We start from the raw sequence: 17,320 nt of genomic DNA on the forward strand, positions 1-17,320 counted from the left end.
AGCCCACAGCTAAGCCACCATGACACCGAGCCACCTTCAATGGCCGTGTGTCCGTATAGAGATGGGAGGGAAAGAAAGGGGGGGAACGGAGAGCTCGGGCCTTCTCCGTTTTATCTAAAGCACTCCAGAGAGGCGAGTGGAATGGGCTCTTGTGGGCTCTGTTTATCCCCTGCTCCTGTAGTCAATCAATTAGGGGATCAAAGGAGGAGATGAGGGAAGTGTCACAAAGCTCTCCCACAAAAAAACCCACCGCCTGAGCCTCCACCTCGCTCGGTCCGAGTGACAGCGCACCGGAGGGAGACGAAACTCCCCATGAGACGAGCAGGAGCAAAGGGGACAACCATAGCACATGCCAAAGTCTAATCTGGACAACCAGAACACAAACTTTTAGAGAAATATATGAGAGATGACACAGAGACACCTAACAATACACATTTAAAATGCTGAGAGAGTTTTTACCTTCTGAACTCACTGACAGATGAAACCTGGTTTGGAACGCGGCGGCTTGCTTTTTAAATTCATAATTTGCTTTTAAATAACACTCAAGTCTAAATGAAAGCACCATAGTTTATGTTGCAGTCTAAAAGGAATATTATTCTGTTGATTTTCAAATAAATAAAGTTTAGTTAGATCAACAATGGCTTCTTTTAACAGTTTATTTTTTCTCATAATGCTGACCCATCCTGCTAATTGTTAATAGTTAGAATTGCTTTTTTTGGGGGGGGGGGTATGAATTTAACGATTTCATATTTTACCACTTCTCCATCATAAACCTTATTGTATTTTATCAAAATAAAATACATCAGGTGAAGCTAAAGTAGCGTGTAATTATGAAGTGGATGCAAATACCGATATATTTGGATGTATTTGTCTTCAGCGACCTTTACACTGATGCCTCTAAATAGGATCTGCTGCAACCAAAGTAACTGAGACCAGGGCAAAGTGGGGCAGAAAAAAATAACGCTGTAAATCCCCTTTACTTCACAATCCTCACTGTGAAACATGGTGGTGGCAGCATAATGCTTGTCTTCAGGGGGACAGGGAAGCTGGTCACGACAAACTTTAATGTGTTTTATTGGGAATTTACATGATGGACCAACACAGTTTACTAATTATTATGAAAGCAATTGTTTGCACTGTATTTTATTTAGTGGTATCATAACTAAAGGGGATGAATCTAAATGTACGCAGATTTTTGTTTACGCTATATAACGTCGGCTGTCACATCCAGCATGATGAAATGTGCCCAAAAGTAAGCCAGGACTAAAAGAACATACCTAAGGCGTGTTTGACACGTCTCCAGCAGTGCTGTTGGTAAAACACTAAATGTGCTCCAGTGTTCTGTCATGTAATATAAAACACAGCGGATGCTGCCATACCGTACCGGTTAGTTCCCCTACATTCACACCATACCACAGAGATTTGCAGGCTGCATTCCCTGGCCGACAGCGGGCTGAGACGAGCGTTGCTGGTCAGCGGGCAGAATGAATTACTTCCTACAGCTGCGGTGAGACGCACACGCTGTCTGTGACTCTCCCTCTCAGACGTCTGAGCTCTCATCACTCGCTAATCACATCAACAGCACTCCAAAAAGTCAACGGTGGCCCAGTGACCCCCACGAACGCACAAGGAGGACGTATACTCACATGTGTGTGAGTTTTGTGGACGGATAGATGATTTGTCAATGACTTGTTGCATAATTCTCAAGAGGGGCAAAATTACTCCTTAAGGTAATGTTTCCTTCAGATGCTGCTTTGAGTTTGCTGAACTTTAGATAAAGTGCTTGCAGGTTTTCTGCCAGGATCATCATGTTTCAAGGCTTTAAATAATAAAAAGACTCTTCACCATGTTTGCATTAATGACACCTAAGTACTGACCCCTTGATGCAATTGAAAGGTGACACAATAATTAGTTGCCAATTTTCCAAAATCTCAGTTTCTTGTTTAGTAAATGCATCAGAACCTTAACTCCACCATAAAACCTCCAGATTTTTTCCAGTGTAAAAACATGTAATTTTTTTTCTTTATTGTACTTTCTTTTGGGTACAGTAAAGATCAGACCACATTTAGAAACATGTGCTTTGATGCATGAATTAGAAAAATGTTTAAATCAATTAATTTTCTGTTTGATTAAAAGCCTGTCCAACCCAGAATCTTTTAGAAACCGTTGAAATAAAACAAACAAAAATCCTAAAACAATTTTAAGATAAAGAAGTCAGTATTTTAACATTTTGTTGCATCTCTGATATTTACTTATTAAAAACAAAAGAGAATACAACCTCAGGAATTTGCATACAGTGTAATATTGCAGGACTTTGGTTTTTCCTTGTGGTTTTTCCGTAAGATTTCAATTTTATTCTTTTTTTGTTTTTCACACTTAGAAAAAAAAAGATTTAAATAACTTTAGGACTTGGTAAAGACCAGATAATTTATAGGCAGCACTTTTTTTTTGTCATGAGCATATTAATTAATTACATAAAAAAAGTAGCAGGATTTATTGACCAATCAAACACACAGGAAGTCAGTTTTTGATCTTTAATTGATAACAGTTACGCCAGTGTTACATTAAACACACCAACAGGCTGAAGGTAGTAAATACCAATACAAGTTTCCCACTACTCTAATACTTCATACAGCAGAATAAATTATACCATGATAATATACACACATGCGGAACGGAAAGAGGAGTAAAGCAAAGCACAGATGTCAGAAAGCAACTAAAACAGGTTAGGGCTCAAAGAGACAGGAGGAAGAGGAAGAGGAGGAAGAATAAGGAGCTGTATGCCTTAAATATCCAAGTGTTAGAAACGGGCTCAATACACTAAAGACAATTCTAAAATTCTTCAGGTTTAAAATGTACAAGAGTGAGGTGTCTAAGTGGAGCAGCAGCAGCTGCTGCCGTTCAGTGCGGAGTCAGCGTCGCTTTGTTCTCCTGAAGTCTTATTGGTCCACAAATGAAAACCTGACTCTTCAGTTTCACCCCCTCACCCTCGGAAGGGGCTTCACTGTCACTCACATCCGTCAACAAGAGTCACAACCAAAATGGCTCTGGGTGCGGGTGGGGGTAGGTCCGTGGTCCGATCATAATCAGTTTGTGAAACCTTCTGGTAGAAACTCTCCGGCAGGTGAAGCCGTCTCTTTCTGCCACTCTTTAAATTTACATTGTGGTCCAGGTGGGAGTCCATCTGAGAAACCAAGCTTTGCCTTTATTTATTTTTTTTAATATATCTGAGCTCATTATGATCCTCCTTAACACGGTTTACCTTTACACTTTTTCAATGCAATTTATACTTTACTAATTTATACAAATTTATTCTCGTGTGGGCCAAAAACAGTAACAAAAGATTTTTTTTATTTTGGCTCAAACAACTTAACCAATTAAATACAAAAATCCCCCAACAGAAACAGAAAAAAGGCCAGTTAAAGAAACAAACAAAAACAAAACCATTTACTTTCAGAGTTCCCTCCCTGACCTCCCACTCATTATTTTAGTATAAAACATACTCTTTATAACCAAACAATACACAATTTGCTCCTGGAAATGCATGTTTTTTTCCCCGCTGTTTTTAAAGGCGAAGAGGACCGAATCCTCTGCAGACAGTGATGTCAGTAAAAATATTAACACCTACAAGGAACAGCTGATCCTCCGTCATCTCAAAAGTCAACTATGAGTGCTACACCAATGTCTCATATTAACTATTTCATTTTTTCACTCCTTTCTTTTATTTTTTTACATTGTGGTAAGTTCGTCAAAGCTGGAGGATTACAGACCGAGGCTCCGGTCCAAACCGAAGTGGGGGGCCAATCAGCGGCGTTACCTGTGCCCTTTCACAGCTGACTGGATTATGTGATTTTCCAGAGCGCATGTGAATGGCACAGCTTGTCTTCTCTCTAATCTCACAACAGAACCAGAAAACGCTGGAATGCTCTTCTATATATTTTTTATAGACGGATCGTGAGGAATGCTTCGAAGGAATGCTTGGAAAAATTCAGGAAGTGGAAATGAACTGAAGGTGCATTTTTACAAAATGGGGAAAAGGAACCGAAAGGCTGGGCTATTAATGGAAAAGGGTCACTGTGAATTAGGTTTGACATTATATTTGTGTGATTTTAATCAGCTTTACAGTGTTTAAGCCAAACACAGGATTCCCCCAGAAGATGGGCTTTCCGGGGAATGGGGGAAGGAAGGAAGCTGGTGGTTTAAGTGAGTTAGCCCTCCTTGGCAAGGTCCATATTTCAAAACACATTAATTTCCCCAATCCTGTTTTTGCAAACAATGTCCCCCTTTCCCTGTGGGCCGCGGCTAAGGATGGGATGGAGGTTATGAGGAGGAAAGGGGGGAGCTATTGGCCGCCAATATGCTGCTTAAATTCCCTGCTGAATCCATCCAGCCAGACTTCCCACCGAGTGGCCAAGTTCTTTAGGAATGTCAAGAGGAATATGAAAGTGGGAAGGTCAAATCGCTCATGAGCATTGGAGCTCAGGGAGCAGCAGCTTGGAAAACAATCATCTCCTCTAGTGTGAATGTGCCGACACGCGAACGTACACACACACACACACGCGCAACAGACACTCGCTTCCGTGTCGTCTCAGTCATCCTCTGTGTGTGTTTTTTTTTTTGCTGTGTGTGTGTCTTTTAACGTCCCGACATCAAACAGATAAAAGAGATACGAATGGATTCGAACAACAAAAATCACATTAACCATAATCATATAACAGCAACAATAAGCTTAACAATATCAAAAAAGGAACAAGGAATAAGAGTTACTCAAATGATGTTGGCTGTGTTAACTACTATGCACAGCAAGGTCAAAGTACATGTTGTTGATGGCTCTAAATGTGTACTGGACTGCAGCCATGACAAAGAAGGAGTTCAAGCTGACGCGGATCCGCCATCCTGGGGGTCCTGTTTGGGCCCTCGCGGCTAAAAAGGCTTTAAGGATTGGAGTCTGCCTGAAGAAGCGTTTGAATTCCCCAAAAGCGTCACTTTCTCCAATGTCATGGCGGGGCAGGAGAGAGGCGACCTGGAGTCCAGTCTTGATGAAGAGCGTGGAGCGAGCTGAGGCAGAGGCGGGCAAAACAGAGAGACAGGAAGTGGAGGATGTGTCTGGGGCCTCTTTAGTAGGCCTGTCCCGTCTCCACTTGCAGCAGCCCCAGCACCGCCGAGTGGTCCCCGAGTTTCATCCTCCTCTGGGTGGACAAGCTCACGTTCTTAGCCAGGTAGTCCACAGCGGCTGCACAGAAAACAGTGAGAAGAGGGGGGAAAGAAAAACACACACACGCGCATGAGACAGGTGGTGGACCTCAGCGGCCCACGTCCCACGTCCCACTCGCTCTCATCTCATCCCTCTGATTAAGTCTGAAACAAGTTGTGGCAGAGAAGACTGAGTCAAATAAAAAACAATTCAGACAGCTAGAGTGAAAGATAAAAACCCCTCCCTTGTCACTTGTCTGAGGTTGGCACGCTGCTGGCACAGAGCATGTGCATCCTGGTGGAGTCTCCATGCTGTCAGTCACTGGGGTCCCCGTGTGTGTTCTGTGTGCCAGTCTTCATTACTACTGGCATCTCCGATTTCATGCCCTCCACACTCCACATGGCCGATCATTTTCATCGTCAGACAGCAGCTCTTTCCTCTCCCCTCCATTCATTACCCATCCACTGTGCTCAATCACCGTCTTAATTAACCTCACATCAGATCACATCCGCGCTGCCATCAGTTTCCTTCACTGAGCACACACACACACCCCGAAACGTGACAGACTGTTACGGGTTCGCTTGTGCAGATCCTCAATGCACAAAGCGCCCCGTCAACGCTGGAACCTCCACGTAAATAACAAACAAATGTCAGATAGCTGCTGCTGGCTGCCTTGTTTGGGGAAGTGTGCTTCATTTTAGCTCTCATGAATGGCTGTGACAGCATCAGTCAATTATGCTAATCTAATAAAGCAAACTCTTTTCCTGTCCTGAGGGGGACACGCATGTGTGTGCGTGATGCAGACGAGAGAATGAGAGGTGGGCAAGAGGACACTGCGGGCCCCGAGGGCGTGCCGTCCTTTGAAGTGGCCCTCTTCCCTTTCCCATCCAAGTGGAGTGGGGTGTGACTGAGGTAGCTCTGCACCAGGATGGAGGTGGAAGCACAAGAAGGGGGGGGAGGGCAATTTTTATCAAGAGCACGTGTCTGCCTTCACAACCCAGGGTTGGAAAGGTCAGGAGGCATCACCTCTTCACCAAGCATTGTACAAGGATTCATATTTTTCCACATTTTTTTTTACACATATTCTCACATCACAAACCACTAACTTCAACACATTTTCCTGGAATTTTGTGCGATAAACCAACAAACAGTGAGACTGACGGAAAGTAATGGATGGGTTGCAACATTTTCTGCAGATACAAATCTGAAAATGGTTGCATGGTTTTATATTCAGCACCCTTTTACTCTGGTACCTCTCAATAAACTCTATTTGACCCAGTGCGTCTTCAGAAATATGGCACTATTCTGAACCTAATAAGACACGGTTGCCTACCTAAACCAACAGGCTGGGCAAGGAAAACATCAATCACAGCAGCAGCCCGGAGCCCCATTGTTGCTCTGGAGTAACAATGACTTTTTCAATGGATGTTAAACTCAGAGCAATGCCAAGAGAAAACTTCATAGTAACTGCAAAGCTCTAGACACTGAGCCAGCCTTCAGAAAGACCAAACATGTAGACAGAGTTATAATAGAATAGAATGAAATAAAGCACAAAAATGTCCCAGTCAAAGTCTGGACCTGAATCTAGTGCAATACTTGAAGATCTATGTTCACAAAATGTGCTCTTCATTCTGTCTAAGATTAACTATCCCCTCCACACATGGTGGAGGCAGCATTATGCTGTGGGGATCCTTTCCCAACTGCTCCGTTCAACATGGCTAAATATGAGTTACTATGCAAAGATGAATTAGTAAAACTGATGAAGACCTAAAGGAACTACAGATATAACTGAGAGAAAAGGGGATTCCTAAAAACTATTCACAGTGGAGTGGGAAATAAATGCATGCCACACTTTTTTGATTTGTGCTTGTGAAAACAGAACCTACTTCACAGTTAAGGACTACTTTTTATTCGTCAATCACTTAAAATCCCAATAAAATAAAAATGCTTAAGTGAAGCTCTTTAAAGACAGAAACAGAACAAATAAAGAAAGGTTTGCTTACTCTGGCCATACTGGCTGTACTGGTATCCCGCGGTGACGGGGTCCACGCTGTAGCTGGTGGCGCTGTAGGTCGGCGGGCAGTAGGACTGGGAGGAAGCCAGGCTGTCCACGCTCTTGATGGTGTCGGAGCGCTGGCTGCAGCTGGCCGAGATGGGGTTGGAGCTCTCCAGACTGCTGTGGAGGGGGGAGATGGAGAAGTCGTGCTGCGGCTGCGAGGGTACAGCGCTGGGGTTACTCAGGATGCTCATCACCTGGAGGGAGAGGAAGAGGAAGATGTTTGAAGGTTAGACCATCTGAGGATCAAAGGAGTGACAGAGTTCAGAAACATTTTGTTTCTCTCCTCCCTGCGAGTGCAGCACCAAATTTTGCACTCCGTGGCGAAGAAAGTCAACAGAAGTACATCGTTTCAAACTTTCAAAAGAGGAAAGAAACTTCTCCATCTCTTTTTGGAGCAAGTGAAAGAGAACAAGGAGGTTGTTGAGGTTAAGGAAAACAGAGAAAAGGAACAGGAGACGCTGTTTCCATTAGCTGGTCCTGACAGTAACTGTTCTACGGTGGGACAGAAGGGTCCCAGTATGATAATAGACCCACCATCCTTGCCAGACAGCTTGTGTCCCAGAGCCTGAGGCCTGAGCCCAAGCCTGTGGCACAACAAGCACCAAGGGAGTCCCTAATCCCTCGCCCCTAGCCTACCCATCTCATGAATAGTAATGGAGTTGGAACTGGTAAATGATCCTCTCAGATCCCCGCACAAAGTAGGCACCACAAACCCAAGTGAAGGGGGCCACTGATCCTGCAAGTTTGAGTTCGCCTTCAACATTACAGCGTGTATATTATTGATAATGCATAAAAGCTCCCATTTCAATATAGTAGATTAGTGTAATAGCAAGTGACATTCGTCAGAAGAAGGTCTCAAATTATGTTGAAATGGAAGAGATTACGTCTCCTCTCGTATGAAGGGTGAAATATAGCTTTCCTCGTGCTGCAAGTTTCTTTCTGGGTTTGTGGGAGAGAAAAGGTTTTGTTTGAAAAAAAAAAGAAAAAAGAAAACAGATAGGAACTGTCCCACACATGCTTCTCTCTTCCTTTCAACATCAGGTTCATGTTGAGCTTCGCTATGCTGCACTGGCCTTTGGCCCCTTTGCTGCTAAACCAATTAGCCCATCATGGAGGTAGTTAAACAGGGGCTGATTCACTCCCACACATATGTTTGCAAGCATGCATGCACAAACCGGCACATGCTCATACGCTCCAGCATGCAGCAAAACAAGGGGTAAGGAAAACGGTTGGATGTGCACGGGCCAGGAGTTATCCCGCTGAGAGGGGAAATTAACCACATTCTGCAAATTAATCATTTCTAAGGGCCTCCCTGGAAATATGAAGCACCCCGAAGCACATCAGAAACACAAAGGCTGGTTAGTCACTTCCACATGTTAATTCTATCAGTAAGGAAAACCCCCACCACCTCCCCTCCACATCTGCGGACAAAGCATGTGACATTTATCTATAAGAGAGAGATTCATGGCCCTCTTCGTGTCGGACACATGTTTTGCTTCCTCACATATGGAGCTGAACATGCCGAGCTGGAAGATGAGGGAGGTTTGCTGAAAGTGAAATGGGAAGGAGGGAAGTGTCCTGAGAGAGGCAGCTGGAGGGCATGAGTCCATTTCAGTTTCTGGCTAATTAAAGCTCGATTGCATCGCTTCCTTATTAAACAGAATAGCCAACAATTGGCCCAATCATTATTCATGCTCATAAAAGTTCTTCAAGAGAAGATGACTTCTTATCATTGGCGGGATGCAGTTTTGCTATTTTAGCAAATTGGGACGGAGCTAGCTGCAGAGTGTGACAAGAGCTGGCGCATGTGACAGTATCCTTCAGACGTCCTCATGAAGGAAAAGAAAAAGAGGAAGATTCTTGGTTAATAATTCAAGTTTTCCTTGAAGGGAAAGGGCACATGTCATTGGAAAGGTGGGATTCTCATTTGGTTTGTGTTCACACTGCTAAATAAAAATCAATACAGTTTCAGCGCAATGCTTTAAGCCTGATGAAGGATCAGATAGGGGGTGAAGCTGACTGTCAGGATTCAGGCTGCAGTCAGACCTACAGCTGTCGTCTTTAATTACATCTGCGCTCGTCTTTGAAATGTGCAGGTTTAGTCAGAGAGGGCTTCAGCTCATAAAAAAAGTTTTCATCTTGATGCATTTTTATTTTTACCTGCAACATCAAACTTTGACAGATACTAAATAATGGTGAACATATTTCTATTAGTGCTTAGAGCACTGATGTTAAATCCTAGTCAATAAGACTCCAATGAGTTTTCAACATTTTATAATTTTTCCTCAGTTAAATTTCAAGATTTTCCAACAGTTTTTAAAACATTCTGAATAAACAAAGGTCGGTTTGAGATTGTCTCGGCGTGATAACCTTGGGTAAACATCACAGTGTAATAACTATCAACACACAAAATCTGAATGAAAATGCTCATTCCTACCTACCATGAATTGCACCTTTTCACTGTTGGGTGCTCTTCGAAGCTACACAGGGGGTCTAATCATCTGCTGATACATTTTTATAGTCTGCAGTCGCCTTCTTCACACAGTGTCATTTTAAAACAGCCTTAATATGAGTGATGGGTTGTCCTGTCCAGCAAGAGGTGAGTGTGGAAATGCAGTTTTTAAAAAAAAAACAAACACTTTATTCTTTTTTTTTTTGCTTTAAATATTAAAAAATATGTTGATTTGTTTCCTGTCTTGCTGTCTGAGGTTGGGATGAGTTCTCCTTGCAAGTCGTAGAGCAGCTTACATTTGCTCTGTTGCTAACTGCAATGCAGGATAGTAGCAATGTATTCTCCATTTTTGTGTTACAGCACAAAATAAACACGTCCCTATATAGAGGTTATTCAGAAGCATCGTCACCTCTGGTTTAATTAGATACAAAGTGTCAGAAGTGCGGGTAAACAGTTTAGATCATGAATATCATGCTGTTTTAAATGTTTATGTTGAACTCAGAGAGACTCCAACTCTTTTAGTCTGAATTTCACAAGTTCGGGTGAAGTTCTCATAGTGTTTCCGAATGGAAACTTTGGAGAACGTCTGAGTACAAGTAGAGGACACCGTCTGTGTCTCCAAGCTTCGTTTGGCATCTTAACCTAACAACCTAACCAAGCAACACTGAGACTGCTTGTTTTGCTTTTTAAACGATTATGCATTTAGCTGCAGGTTCTGTCACAAACTTACTGATATGTCAAAACAAACAATATAAAAATAAATCAAGCAAATTATAATTTATTTTAAATTATCTTTTAGATATGGGAATATGTTATAAATGTATGATTTTCAAAGACTATACTTGTAAAATATAGTTTTTTTTTCCAGGCTAGGATGTTGATAAAATCAAATTTAACACTTTTTTAGACTTTTTTATTTTTTATGCTATAAATGCTGAGTGATGCACACGTATGAAATGAACAAAAAGCTGTTTGTAAGAAACCTAACACTCTCTTACATAGCAGAGTTTTCTTCCTTCATGTCTCCCTCCTTCCTCCTCCTCCTCCTCCTCCTCCTCCTCTCCACCCACCGCCTGCATATGCAGCGTCCTCATACGCAGCCTGCAGTTCGTTTGTTGTGCGACGTTGTGTGAGTGCTGGTTTGGGAGATAATGTGAGCCAGGACCCAGTTTAAAGGACAATGCTCCAGGGCGTTCCCTGTCTCTCTCTCACACAATCACACTCACAAAGACACGCAGCCCCTTCCCCTCCTCACCCACACCGTTTCTCTTTTCTTTTTTTTCCCCCCTCTCACTCTCTACAGATAGATTACTTTATAAATAATAATAAAAAAGTAATTAATTCTCTCAACTTCTGAGCCCTGCGGCCTGTGGCAAACTAAATGGGGAAGTGTAAATTGATACAATGTGCATCCTTTCAGATAAATAAATAGCAGACTTGAGACAAAAAGGGGCCCTTTTCACAGCTAACTAATTTCTTTAGCAGTCAAATTACATTTTTTTTGTTGTTGTTTGCGTGAATGTTTGATTAGTTTTTCTTTGTTGGTGTTTGTGCAAGAAGAAAACAATGTGATACAGACAGAGCAAAGTCGCTGTACACAAATAATTAAAACAGCTGCTAGACAAGATTTCTTTTTTTTTTTTTAATATTATGGATTTTTTGTTGGTGTTATTTCACTTAAAAAGTTTTTTTTCAAGGGAGTTGTGGTATAGAAAATAACAGTTTGATCGAATGCTCCTAAAACTGTCAGAAGCACATATCAGAACTTGCACACATGCACCTGGTCTTAATAAGAAGGCGGTTTTAACCTGGATTAAAACAGCATGAATTCACCAATACATTGACAGAAAACGGAGAGCTGAGAACCTGATAGCCAAACACAGAGAGAAGACAGAAGAGAAAGTGAGTGAGAGGAAAGTGGAGGCTTTGGGAAGTACAAAGACTCCTGTAGGACTGTGTTGGCCTGAGGGCCAGCCTGCCTGGAGAGCTGATAGGAACCCCTTCTGTTCCATCCCCAGCGCCAACACACCCCACTTCCACAAATACTCTTAATCTGTGCAATACTGGATTAGTTCCTCTGTCACCGATACCTCCCCGCTCTGCCCAAATCAAAATGCCCCCGAGATGTACCTTTAAGTTAGGCGCAGGTCACCGGGGCAGACGGGCTGGAAAAAAACACGAGCACTCCAAATGTCTGCAAGTTATCTGAGTGCTGCAGAACAGCATTGTGCACCTTAGCAGATCTGCCCGGCTGATACCCGCTCAGCAGCGGGGAGCGATTAAAGATCCACACGGATGACACTGAATTTGAGATCAATATTTGAAGGCCAGTCCTCAGGGTGTGATTACAGGAAGAGAAAGGTGTTTAATTCTGTGACCCAGAAGTGACACAGAAACACTTACAGTTCCTGGGAAGTGGATGACTTTGGAAAAAGCCAAAATGCACACATTATAATACATTTCAAATTATTATTAAAAAAAAGCCTAATGTGACATTTCAGAATTGTTCATGCACTACATATATTTATAATAAGTATATATTTGGGATGAGTTGCAGTTTTTAAAACTAGATACATCTTGAATATCAAAAGTTCTCAATTTGTCTTCATATATTTTAACAGCAAATCCAGCACACTCTGTTGAAGTTGTAGAGAAAAACCAAGCTTGATTGAACTGAAGAAAGGAATATTTTTTATAGGCTAATAAAGTACTGTTAGTTCATACCAAAAATCAATTGATTTAATACATCATCTGATGCTCCGTTGGTCAATACAGGACCAAAGGTCTGCAGAATGTTTACTGAAGCTGCTCTTATTGGTGAAGAAATAATAAAATTCCCAAAGTTGTTCCAGTTACAAACATGACTCTGGCAAAGCAAAATGACTCTACAGGACTAGATTAGGTTTCAGTTAAAAGTCAGTAAACTGACATCTAATCCAGTCATTAATAAAGGAACATTTGTTAAACATCTCATATAAATATATAACATTTTTAATTTTCAGGGTTTTTTTCTTAGGTTTTCAGAACTCTACATTCTTCAGAAAACATGGCCCTCTAAATACTCTTATTTAGATGCTTTCACCGTGTAGCATCCTCAGAATGTCAGCGTGTGCATTAATAATACTGTGTACACTGAAGGAGTACATTTGTTTAGATTTTTCTTTTCGCTGTAGGACAGCACACTGCCTGCCAACAAGACATTCAGTCAACTGGATGGAGCCTCACTGCAGTAGACGCTCGCTGGAGAGCTGAGAGCTGTTTATAAGTCAGCTGTTCTCAGTGATTACATCTTAAATTAGCATTAAAATACTAAAAATACTATAAATACACTTCAGTATTTTTCGTTGCTATTAAAATTGTTTAAAATATTAGAGCAAGGAGATGTAGTTAGTCATAGATAGATAGATAGATAGATAGATAGATAGATAGATAGATAGATAGATAGATAGATAGATAGATAGATAGATAGATAGATAGATAGATAGATAGATAGATAGATAGATAGATAGATAGATAGATAGATAGATAGATAGATAGATAGATAGATAGATAGATAGATAGATAGATAGATAGATAGATAGATAGATAGATAGATAGATAGATAGATAGATAGATAGATAGATAGATAGATAGATAGATAGATAGATAGATAGATAGATAGATAGATAGATAGATAGATAGATAGATAGATAGATAGATAGAAGTTAGTTGGTTGCTCCTTGCAAACATGACAAAGCTTCAAGCATTCATAAAAACAATTTTTGCATAAAAACTGCTTGACAATTTGGAAACAGTTGTTTTTGTTTTTAAAGATTTGTTTTCTGGCATTAGGGGTATTTCATTGCAGCAGACAGGAAGCAGGCAGAGGAAGAAGATGGTAAGAAATGAAGTTGTTGAGGTCAAGATAAACCGCTCTACAGTATAGCGGAGAGGTGTGTTTTGGTCTAGGCCCTCTCCCAGCCTCCAGGACCAACAGATTTCAACTTTATCAAAAATCTTCAGCTCCTTACTTATGTTTTTCCCTAAAAGTAAGTAAGTGTCTGGCTGCAGCCCACCGCCCTTCCCCCACTTCATCACTCACGTGAGAGGGCCGGCCCAGCGGGCAGTAAGGCCCCTCATCTGAGCAGACAAAATGACTATTTAAAAATAACAGTGATTGCATAAATTGAATTAAAGCGTTTTGGTCACGGCTGGAGGTGGTGCGAGGGGGCGGCTAAAGGGGGCCGCAGCAGATAGCCGGCCCGGTGGCAGGCAGCAGATGACAGGCCCCGGCCTGCGTGCCACTGCGTTAATTGGCCGCGGCACATTAATAAAAACTGAAAAGTGTCCTCAAACGGCTGCAGCGCAGGACGAAGAGGTAGAGCGGGAGGAAGGGTGGAGGATGTGGAGCTGGAGGGAGAGAAATAGGGCTTTGAAGAATGTATTGCATATGGGGATCAGGGGGGTAGAGACCGGAGGGGAGGGGGTGCTAATTGTGTTCAATTAAGTGGCTGATTGGCAGTGACAGAATCTGGGCATTGACAAGTCAGGCACAGATGAGGACGATTAGCGGGCACTGAAACAAGCTGTCACTCTTCACAACGTGTTATCCACTCCGCGCCTCCGTCTCTTCTATCTGAGCTGTTTATGCAACACAAAAGACGCCTAAATGAGTGGAAATGAAACATAATTCATATTTATGTTAGCCTCTCCACACTTCCTCTCGTCTCTTCTTTGCAAATTACTATCAAGCTGAATCCGCTCGAGCCCACGTTTGGTCATGTTCGCCTCATTGTTGAAGAAAGCCCAGCTGTTGGAGCTGCAGGACGGCGCCCCCTCCCTCCTAAACGTCCCCCAGTCTGAGCCATAAACCCGGCCCCGCGCTAACCAGAGGTTAATATGCCGTCTATTGGACTGCAATTGGAGAACGTGTGGGGAGCAATCCTCTATTCTCTGCTAGTGATATGCTTGAGTAACTATGGGATGGATTCAGCCATTGGGAACAAGAGGCACCCCTCCTCCCTCCTCTCCCACCTCCTCTCTCCCTCTCTCTGCACACACATGCAGACTCCGACTCTTCAGCACCTCGCGCCGATGCCTCTTTCTAAATTAAACGGCAAATTTTCTGATTCCAGGAGAGTGGTTTCAGCGAAGCGGGGCCAGTGTGTGCGCGCAAAGAGAGAAAGAAAGAGAGAGAGAGAAAGAGAGAGAGACAGAGAGAGAGGGGGGAGCTCCAGCAGGAAGACGAGGCAGACTGAGGGAGTGAGGGAGGAGGAGCAGGAGCAGAGGAGGTTGTTTGCTGAAAACAGCAGGGGCCAGGTCTAGTGAAAAATGTCAGGTCAAATTGTTCTTGACAGTGTTAATATCTGCACCTCATAGCCATAATTACATGTAAATAAATAGTGAAATAGCTCTCAGCTGGAGACTGAGAGGGGAAAGCTGCTGCGTGAGACAACCAGCTGAGGACCCTCCAACCTCCATGTTTTTTCATCTTACTGTCAGGAAGGGGAGACGAAGAGAGACAATTCAAATGAAGCTCAATGTCAATAACAACGCTCCTGGGCTTGTTTCATTTTTATTTCCTATTCCTGCGCTGAAAATGCAGAGACGAACTGGTGAGGGACAGAGACAGAAGGGGAGAAGCGACAGAATGGCTGAGAGAAGAAGTCGGAGACTATTAATCACAGCTATGCACCTGTCAGAGTGGCATCTGGAACTAACAGGAACCACATGCAGCCGGACAACATCCCAAACGTTGGCTGTTCAGCGCAGGTTCCTACCCAGCTGCCCCAGAACCCTCCCTGCACCCCGACCCCAATCACTCAACAGTTTCCCGCCATCATCATCATCATTGCTATTATTATTATTATTATTATTATTATTATTATTATTATTAGAGATGCATAAGTCAATTGACTAGAAATAGTAAAAAGAAAATCAGATTTTTTTTATCAATAGTAAGAATTCCCACCAATTTCTGTCTACCAGAAATAGCTTTTTTTGAGTTTCTAAAATTATAAAATAGTTACGGCAGATGTTTGGGGTAATAAATGATAATGTTGTTCTGTTGGATTCAAATGCTGCCAATATCCAAGAACTTGTCGTATAAATATATTCTCTTTTAAGTGTTTTGGTTCTTACGAATGAAAATGGATGGAAATGTCTGACTTCAAAGTAAACCAGAAATTGGTATCGACCAGGAAAACCCTGATTGGTGCATTTTTCTTTCTTACTAATGAAAAGCTTCAAAACCAAGATCATCAACCAACCACTTGCAAACTGAAGCATTTTTTAATGTCATTTAATAAACATCACTTCACGTGTAGAGAGCCATATACGGTACTAATTTTTATAATATTTTTGAGTCAAATTACAATTGCTGAAAAAGAATGTGCAGCATTTTTTTCTTTAATGCATCACATCGCTTAGAATAACAAACTGAAATCAGTGAAATCGTAATCAGCAGATCATAGAATAGAGAAAACCGGAAACGATTCGCAGCCATAATAGGTCTGTGGGTGCATTTGGAATAGTTTTTTTCATTCCAAGCCTGCATCACAACGATAATGGATCTTATTTTTCTCTTTTAATATGGTTGACGGTTTTTAAAAAGGACAAATTAAAATAAGTTAAAATCAAACGTGGCAGATCACAGTCGAAAGAAAGCTGGAAATGCGAAAAGCAAAAGCTTTAAATATGCCTCTGATTATTTTTCCTATTCAATAAATGTATCAAAACTAAGAACTATTTCTGATTTTCATCTTAAATGCCTTCAACAGCAACATTTATTTCACATTTATTTCTCTTTAAATCAGATAAAGTTCAGGGGCAAATGCTTTGCTACATAAATTTTGTATAATCTCATAATTCCCTTATTCTCTCTTGGATTCAAAACTATGAGCTATTTTAAGGAGCATTTAAGACAGTTTTTCTTTTATGTGTTATTCTTAGAAGAAATAAAATTCGAATGGGTTCAAATTGGAAGACAGGCCTAAGAGAAAAATGGGAACAGACATCGGCCAGGAGAAGTCTGATCGGTGCATCTCTTCTTACTATTATTATGCAGAGTGTGTAAGGGCTGGATATCTCCACTGTGTATCCCTGTGTGTAATAAGTGTTTTCAGATACGATCGGCGTCTGTGTGCGTCTCTACTTTAATAAAAGCAGTGGCACTCTCCACCTCATAGGCATCTCAGCTGCGTGGGACACACCGCATGTGAATCAGCCTCAGTCATTTTCCTCCTTAAATCCCCATCTTCCAGGATTTACTGAAATTCATATTGGCTGCCTCTGCAAGATAAATGTAAATCACATTCCCTTATATTTACTATTTATCAGGATGCAGCAGCTCACTTTCAGCGGGAAATATCTCTCACCCGCACACAAACACCCTTGCATTTAAATAGCATTTTTATTGTCCGCCGTAGCCTTTCATCTGGGCGCGGGGAGAAGAGCTGCCTCTCCAGGGGAGAGAGCTGGAGAGCAAGGAGAGGAAGGCGGGGAGAGGAGAGGGAACGCGGAGCACCATTGGCAAGGAAGGCATAGCTGGATGACAGAACGCCAAGTGGAGGGGAAGCAAGGTTGGTAGGTGAGAAAAATAGATTATGAATGCACCAGGCGCCAAGTAGAAATATTT

The 17,320-nt window shown here is 42.0% G+C and overlaps 1 protein-coding gene across 4 annotated transcripts in view; it reads right to left on the minus strand.

The window, feature by feature from the left end:
* Nucleotides 1-2,520: 2,520 nt before the first annotated feature.
* Nucleotides 2,521-17,320, minus strand: part of pax7a (paired box 7a) — a 57,572-nt gene continuing 42,772 nt past the window's right edge. For all 4 annotated transcript variants that reach the window (XM_081607026.1, XM_081607025.1, XM_008408577.3 and 1 more), the window contains 2 exons: nt 7,198-7,447; nt 2,521-5,233 (listed from right to left, as the gene is read on the minus strand). In XM_081607026.1, the coding sequence (XP_081463152.1) occupies nt 5,118-5,233; nt 7,198-7,447 (366 nt within the window). In that variant the 3' untranslated portion in view covers nt 2,521-5,117. The remainder of the gene's footprint in view (nt 5,234-7,197; nt 7,448-17,320) is intronic.

Source organism: Poecilia reticulata, chromosome 5, assembly GCF_904066995.2.
Source record: "Poecilia reticulata chromosome 5, P_reticulata-male-v2, whole genome shotgun sequence".
NCBI classification, from domain to species: Eukaryota; Metazoa; Chordata; class Actinopteri; order Cyprinodontiformes; family Poeciliidae; genus Poecilia; species Poecilia reticulata.